The sequence below is a fragment of the Acanthisitta chloris genome, unplaced genomic scaffold (genome assembly GCF_000695815.1).
Source record: "Acanthisitta chloris isolate BGI_N310 unplaced genomic scaffold, ASM69581v1 scaffold9354, whole genome shotgun sequence".
Lineage (NCBI taxonomy): Eukaryota > Metazoa > Chordata > Aves > Passeriformes > Acanthisittidae > Acanthisitta > Acanthisitta chloris.
Window position 1 is genome coordinate 465 of NW_008670926.1, and position 8694 is coordinate 9158.

At 37.6% G+C, this 8694-nt stretch overlaps 1 protein-coding gene across 1 annotated transcript in view; it reads left to right on the forward strand.

Annotated features, from left to right (window-relative positions):
- Nucleotides 1-209: 209 nt before the first annotated feature.
- The window catches only part of LOC103801468 (TOX high mobility group box family member 3-like), a gene marked incomplete at both ends in the record, with an annotated part of 20835 nt that continues 12350 nt past the window's right edge, over nt 210-8694 (forward strand). Inside the window, 3 exons of the mRNA XM_009073882.1 lie at nt 210-281; nt 1017-1082; nt 5022-5273. Of these exons, the coding sequence (XP_009072130.1) occupies nt 210-281; nt 1017-1082; nt 5022-5273 (390 nt within the window). The remainder of the gene's footprint in view (nt 282-1016; nt 1083-5021; nt 5274-8694) is intronic.

The window sequence follows — 8694 nt, forward strand, 5'->3', positions numbered from 1 at the left end:
GGTAGTAGAAATGTGCCCATGTGAAAGCCTGTTTTACTGGTAGCTGCATAACATATGTGGTGTCTGTTCCTTGAAGCAAAAACTCTAGATGCCTGTCTGTTCCGGGAACATGTGTAGAACTAGTTAGCAGCCTCCATGCCTTTGGAAGTGCCATTGAAGGGCAGGAGGCACAGTATTATGCTAATAATCTCTTTCTATTCTGTACTTAGCCTGTAGAAGAAAAAGTACTTCTTCAAGAAATGTTCATGCTCAAGAATTGGGAGGAAATGGCTCTGTCACATGTGAGCAGAGTTACACCTCAGTGGGAGCAAGTGGGCACTGGGCCCACTCCACCCTGGGCAGATATTGAGGTCTCAGTGTCAGACAGTTTCTTTGGTTTGCAAAATATTCTGGTGTTAATGTTCACAGGGAGCAATGGAGCTCAACTGGAATGAAGGTTAAACAAAGGGGGCTTGTTTAGCTTTTTAATTTTGTGGAAAGAATGGGATTTTAGGAACGTTGCAGATTCTTGCTCTTCCTCTTATTGACTTTCAGCTCTTTAAAACCAGATTACTTGGAATAGTAATACACCAGCTACTTCTGGCTGCAGCAACCCTCTGGAGCAGGATCATCAGCAGAAATATTATCATGCGTGTCAGGAAAGATGAAGTAGAGAAGTGTCTTTTCTGGAGAATAGTCTCTTTCTAACGGACTCTTAATTTCCAAAGTCACCTCTAGGTCTGTGGGGTGGCTTTGCTGCATGGAGAAAAATATTGAAGGGATACACGTGGATATGTTGCATGTATAGGCTGGGGAATGCAGAGTATGCAATAATAGTACTAGTAATAATAATGATGATGGTGATGATGATGTTGAATCCTATCTAGTTCTGACTTCAAAGAACATCTGCAAAATTGCATCTTATCTGTTTGTTGATGTTGTTTGGGTTCTTTTTCCAGCTCTTTCTATGCCAGTGATGGGGTAAAGAAAAGTTTATCATGGCATACATTAAATCCAAGTATTTATTTTTCTTTCAGTTTGGAAACAATAACAACTACATGAACATGGCAGAGGCAAATAATGCATTTCTTGCTGCAAATGAGGTAGATGTTTTTATTTTTTATCTATGCTCATATTCTGCTGTTTGCTGTGATAATTTAACAGACTTTGAATGGATGAAGAGTGAAGTGCCGAATTTCTGCGTGTTTTATGGAGCACAAAATAAAGACTTTAATGAGAAAGAAAATAACCTGACAGCTCTCCATTACCAGTCAATTTAGCTGTCCATAAGGCTGTTACTTACATAGCATGTCAATAGAAACAAATCTGCTTTATGTATGGAAAAAAATTATGAACAGAAGGAAACAAATAAAAAGCACAGTAGGTGTACACTTTGAAAGCAAGCTTAGTAATAGTCATTACTGGCTAATGTGCTAATTTTTGTTACAGATACAAATGTTTTAATTTGGGTTCTTAATACTCATAGAAGTTAAACAACCAAAGCCAGCTTTGTTGCCTGAATTCGATGTGCTAGGTGAAAGAAACTTCTGACCAGGATCCAGAACAAACCTGAGGGCTGGGGTGGTAGAGGCTGGTTGGGTTGTGGAGATCATGTATTTGATCACTGCCTTTGAGAATGGAAGCAGGAGAAAGAAAGGTATGGCAACAACAGGCTCCATGTATTTGTTATGGTGGGGCCACCTTTCAGCCAATTAGTTAATATACCATCACCACACCAAGTGACCCCAGCTCTAGGCAGAAACAGTTTGTGCTCATCACTGAAACCCAACAGCTCTTACTCCAAAGGGAAGGATGGAAAGTGCAAGATGCAGTGTTTAGTATATGCATAGCAATATGGAGTACAAGAATTATTTATCTAGGATGCATGCCATAAATGATCTTCCCAACACGAGAAGGGTTAGCAAACTGGGCAGCTGAGACTGTTCATTTTATAAGTGAGGATTCAGTCACAGATATTCCTGTGCACTTCCAAACAACCATCTCAGTGAAAAGAAGCAGAAAGATGTAACAATAAATAGGAAGGTTAGAATTAAGAGTAGGATTTTATGAATCATTTATACAATGGTCACCATCTCTTTTTACGCAGCAAGACTGCTTAGATAAGGGAATATTGTTTGGCACTAGCTCCAGTGTTATTTGTGATAATGAACACAAACCCCATCTGTAATGACAACATGATGTTTCTTTCTGTAGAATTTCTTTCCTACATTTGAATCAAACATTGATGAAAGCTCTGCTGCCAGCAGCTGTTCAGAGACAATTTAATTCCAGCTGTGATAATTCACCGTGTCAGACATTGGCTGTTATATGTTGATACAACAGTTCTCCAGATTTGCATTTTTATCAAAAGGAACAAATGTTTTGAACATTTCAGTACAGATGGCATTTAACCATGCACACAGTCTTTTTTTTTTTTTTTTAAATGTGTAAGATATAAATATTTGAAAAGTTAATAACTTTAAAAAATGTGATTGGTAAGATAAATCTCACAAATGTTATACCATCTTTTGGTCATAACAGCACCTTTCTGCAGTCCCAAATTGCAGACTATTCAGGCTCTTTTTACAGACTGAATAGCCCAGTGATTTGGATTTAAGACTACTTCACTAAGGGGCTTGCTTTCTTCTTAGATTACATCTATTGTGTACATCTATTCTGTCCTCAAGCTTAGGTCCATTATATGTTAAAAAAAAAAAAGATATATACATATTTGGACAAGTTATATAGTTAGAATTAAATTAGTATTTAAAAATGCTAAGATACTTATCAATTTACTCTCCCATTTTTAGTAAGCTGTAAGGATTAAGGTAAATGCTACTTTTCTAAGTAAAATATTCTCTTATTATCTAGCTGTGTTATTTATTTTTACAGCTGTCCTAGAGTTATTCTGCTAGATGGGGGGAAAAAAAGATCTGGTTCTTGTAATTACTAATATCCCATAAATATGTCAAATAAAGAGAGGTTCAAATGTACTATAATAATACTGATTTCACTGAACCCTTTTGCTTGAACGAGGAATAAAAATATGATTAAGTGTTACTGTTTGCATTAAAGCATGAACCTAACTTTGCAATTACCACATTACAATGTATTTAATTATAGTGGGTTTACATTAACATGAATTTAGCTTTCTCAGTATTATTTTGGGCCTGAGCACTGCTGAGCTAGAAGCCCATTTTATTCCTGTAAATAATGCCTTGAGAGTGTAATCCTAGAGCACATTCAGGCTTAGAAGCCACACATTTGCTTTATGTTTTCTGTCTCTATGTCATGATTACTACGACTCATTTTAAAGCACCTTAAATATTTATTGAAATAATATTTCAAGTGTTAATTACAGTGGTAATGAAAACAGCCAAATGCCACATATCAAGAATGAGTGTTTATCCGTATTGTTAATGTGATATGTTAGATTTCATTAAGCAGTAATGGGGTAGCAAATGAGTCACAAATTACAGTTGCATCTGTTACTAGACCACATTAGTGCCAAAATAACTGCAAATGCAGCCATAGGGTTATGTTCATTAGCCAACCACTTCTCCTGGCCAATCCATCCTTTGTGTTTGTGAACTACAGGGTCCAGGGGAAGAAAAATTCACACCTTTTGTAATATAGCAGTGGGGAAGTCAAACGTCTCCCTAATCCAGGCCCAGCCTTCACATCCAGAATTAAGTTACAGCCTTGCAGTTGGAGCAAGATGGGCAGAGTCTCAGCAGACTCTGACAGTGCTGCAGACTGCAGCAATCTGGGACCTCATCATTTCTGGTGTGAGACCAATAATGACAGCTGACAGGTTCTATATGCAAGCAAAGGTTTTTCTTGTGTTTCAGTTTCCATCTTCTCTCAAGCGGTTATTAATTTATATCATCATTAACAGTTTGAAGGATGACAATTTGCAGCAGTTAATGAGATCTTTCACTGAACTTATCATTTTTAAATTAACTGGCATTAAGTCACTCTTTCAAACAATGTAATTAATACATAAAACAATTCTCCCCTCCCCAACTCGAATCCTGAACTAATGCAAACAATCAAATCCCAGAGCAGCCTTGCATGTCCAGAACAAGACAAGAGTGCCTATTTTAGGATTGCCAACTGCCCAATTTGATCAAGACAGTCTTGATTTGGGTACATTTAAAATGGCCTAATTTCGAGCACTGAATTTCTATTATTAAGTAGCAGTGGACCTGAAATAATATATGAAAGTTCATTTAACTCGCAAGAAATTTGAATAAGTGCAGCTCATTTGTTTCCCAAATAAAAGTCAGCAATGTTGAAGCCAGATACAGACTCTACTTGAATAAAGATTATCTTTGACAGACACATGCACACGTACAAACACGCACAAACCCTGAAGATAACTGGCAGTAAATGTTTTGCTCAAGGCATCTTAACAGGTGTTTAGTTCATAACAAACCTACTGTTCAAACAAAGCTGGCTTGCTTCAGGAAGCACTGGAAGCTGCTGTAATCACCCTCATGCTTTTATGCATGTCTCTCTTCCAAATTACAACCTGTGTTTAAAAGGGTGCATTGTATTTTGGGGATGGAAAAGAAATAAAGACCAGAAAGAGAATATTTTGTGTTTGTTGGTGGATAAAAAGGAAACAAAAGATGGGAAATGGTCAGTGCTGAATTCATGTGTGTGTGTGACAAAATTGTCAGTGTTTTATGAAGCATGAGAGTAATGTAAGCTGTTTGTGCTATTTTAGCAACGTATCAATAAAGTGGCAGTTTGTTATACAGCCAAATCCAATGTAGCTGATATTTGGTCTAACAACAAACAGATGTTGCTAATTAAGTGCACATTAAAAAACTGTTAATACTGATACTCCATTAATGAGACTTAAATCTTTAATCAGAATGATCCACAAACCTGTTCAGCATATAAAACTTAAAAATTTTGTTGCTTATAGAGTTTGTATTTGACAACAAACCCAGATTTGGACTGCAAGTGTGGAGTTGATTGCTGAGTGCAGTGTGCCCTAACATGGTTTGCCTTGTCCTGTCCTTTTCTAGCAGACGTTCCATACGCCGAACCTTGGGGATGAGGAGTTTGAAATCCCACCCATTACCCCCCCACCCGAGTCAGACCCTGCACTGGGGATGGCAGATATACTGCTGCCCTTTCAGGGCCTTGGTGACCAGCTGCCTGCACAAGGAAATGAATTCACACCTCAGTTTCCCCCCCAGAGCTTGGATCTTCCCTCTATTACAATATCCCGAAATCTCGTGGAGCAAGACGGTGTCATCCACAGCAATGGATTGCATATGGTAGGTCTGGTTCTTTGTGTGTTCCCATTGCCTAATATTGTCTGTCAAATGGAGATTGGTGTCATCTCTCAGTTTTTATTGACCTCTCAGAAGATCTGTGTGATTTCTTGGTAGCCTGGCCAAGCATTTGCCAGCGTTCTGTATCATGTGCAGGCGTGTTCTGTGTGAGCGATGACACGTGTTGTCAGTGTTACACAGCAAACATTGATATGCTATTACTCAGTGCCCTAAGGCAGTTGACAAATGGTTAAGGGTTTAATATCGGTGGATTCAGCAAGATAAACATGGTTGTTAATGTACAGTACAATGCTGTAATCCTGTGTATGAAAAGATCTCTTGTGAATAAGCATTCAAGCTTTATAAACACAGACTTTTCATTTCGGGAGTGGACCTGGAAGTCCATAGCCATTGGTGTCATGTGCATCCCAAGTGCTCCTAAAATTCAAAAATATGTTATACTGTCGACACTGGCATCAAGAATTGAAAGAGCATTGTGTTGGCCAGGGTGAACTACAGCATTTAGAATGAATTTCTTGTCTGTATTTGAAGTGTAGGACCCACATCTGACAGCCATCAGGATATTTTGAAAGTGAAGTATTGACAGTAGCTCAGAAGGAGAGCCAGACATAGTATGCTAGCAGGAGAAAAACATGTATTTCCCCTGTATTCTGTATATTTTGTGGACTAAGTCTTTAAAAATGGAAATTGATTCTTATTTTTTTAAACTGAGAATAGGAGTTACAGGTATTTATTGCCTTGACCATATTCAGAAATACAGGGCCAGAAAAAGACTTAATTCTGTCCAATGCTCTTGTTGGCCATAGAGGCTGGGACAGGGTGGTGTTTGTTCCTGGGCTGTATCTGGGCCCACCAGAATGGGGAGGGATGATCTGGGTGTGGGGAGGTTCTGAGCAGTGGGGACTGTTAGGCTAATTCCAATGTTAATTAGAAAAATCAAAACCAGGGATGTATGAAGTTTTCTGCAGCACCTATACACACTGTAGGGCTGTGATCTCCATGGGAGGGTACACGGGGCAGTTTCCACTTGCTCCTTGTGTTTCCTATTCAGCTTTGGAGGATTTCCCAGTGTGGGTTTCTGAGAGCTCTGTGCTCTCAGTGATGAGACACAGCTGTGAGCCAGTTTATCCTACTCAGCATTTTAAACTCAGTGCTTACAATTAGAATTAGTTTCTGCATTGCATATTGAAGAGTCAGTGAATGATTAGCATGAACATATATTTTGAATCAACTATATTTTTTTCTGATTATCTGTTTTATGTAGGACCTTTTGCAAAACATGGTGCAGTGAAAAATATATATTTACTGCTGGACTGTAAGAAAGGTCATGTTATTATGTTGTGATTTCATGTAAATCTTTTTATTATTCTGGCAAGAGAAAATTAATTAAAGATTTACAAACCAACATGCAGCAAGTATTTCACTGTAATTCTGCTGGCTGCTTGCTTCATTGGAGATTTTATATTTCTTTGGAGGCCATGAAGAGTAGCAAGCACTAATACAGAGTGAACAACAAACTGCTTACTACTGAGGAGGTACAGAATCCAAACCAGGGACTGCCTAAACCAGAGTTTGAAGGATATGGTACTTGTTTCAGATACCATTTTGTCTCTGAGCTGGACATGTTGGGTAACTTCTAAAGAAAGACCAGATTAATAAACCTCTGAGAGTCAGCAATGTTGTGCCTGAAAACAAAAGTAGTGGGGCATGTGTACATTGAATACAATGAAACCTGCTCAGAAATACATGATAAATATTGTGGGCCGGGTCAGTGTTGTATTATGTGTAGGAATATGCCTTCAATGTCATCAAGTGGTTTCTAACCTCACCCAGTTTTGCCTTTATTTTGGCATCCTTTCACTGAATATGATTCTTTCGTGAGTAAATGCTGTCACCTTAACAGCTCCAACCAGAAGAGGCCTCCTAGTTAGATATCTTTGCTCACCTCTTCTTGTGCTGAATGAGAGACTTTACATCTTTGCCTTTTTTCCTCCACTGTGCAATGTAGAAATTAATGACATAATTTACACCAATGCCGTTGGTAAGAATTTGTTCCCATATACGTCAACAAGAAAATGTAGAGAAGCTCATGCCTTTTTGTCTCAGTAGTCCAGTTGCATTTTTTTGGGCGATTGCCAGTTCAAAACTGTGGATTGGGAACTTGTTGCAGTTTTGATGAGGAATTGTGTGATTTGATATGGAGAAGCCACACAGGGAGATTTGTGTGTCAGACACTTCCCCACAACTGCTTGATTTGTTTCAAACTGTGAGGTAGAGTGGCTCCTGCCATTGTGTTCTAGTCAGTAGACTTTTTCCCTTCTACCCATAAATGCTGAGTAGCTTCAGGAAGTTTAAAAACATGAACAGAGGGTCCTTGCATTGGTTTTCCCTGAACTCATGTAGCTCTCATTGGTACTCAAATTTTCCAGCAGTTAATCTGTATTTCAAAAATAGAAAATGAAAACATTATATCATATTTTATGTGGAAAATGTGCACTTTATTAAACTGGTAAATATTTATTAATAACATTAGAATTCATCTTTAAATTAGACATTTCATGAATTACCTTGCCTTGGAGCTATAAAAACTTTATTGCAGCAATAAAAAAATGTAAAGGAGGCATTTTGACTATGAAATTTCATTTCATGGTCAATTGAATTTACTATATCTGAAAGAACTAAAGATGAGGTTGTAAAATAATTATGATGTTCGTATACACTTACAGAACAATGTTCTTATCCAGCGATACTAGGATAGTCTTATTTAAAGGCTGTATTAATAGTGTACTGCTAATCACTAAAGCTTCTTGAGCTGAATACAAACTGAAATTATTTTAATATTAACTGCATTGAGTTTATTGCTTATCTTGTGAGGCATTAGAGAGCTTTACTGTAAGCAATATTTAATTTAGGTAAATGTAGTCCTACCCTGTTGCAAAGCCTGGTAGAAGAATTTCACCTTGAAGAAATGTCATGAGATTTTAAATCACAAATGCTGAAAAAGTAAAATGGGCTTGGACAGAATTATGATTAATACTGTGTGTCTTTGGCTTTTTTCTATGTACTACCTGACATGTTCACCTATAAACTTGAATGCAGAATCGCCAGAGGCATGGTTAAAAATAGGTTATGTCAAGGTTTTCCTATGTCTCCCTTAGGGTATGGAGTTGGCTAGCTACCTTGTAATGCAAGTATCTCACATATTTCCCACAGGAAGACTGAAAAAAAAAAAAAGAAAAAAAAAGAAATTTTCTTTTTAACATATTCTTTGTGTATTATTAGATTAAAAATAGCACTCATGATGCAAAAAAGATACTTATTCCCAGCATAAATGTGACTTAGCAATTATTAAAGATTGCATTGGTGAGTTAACCATTGTTCATACTATTCAGATACAGGTACT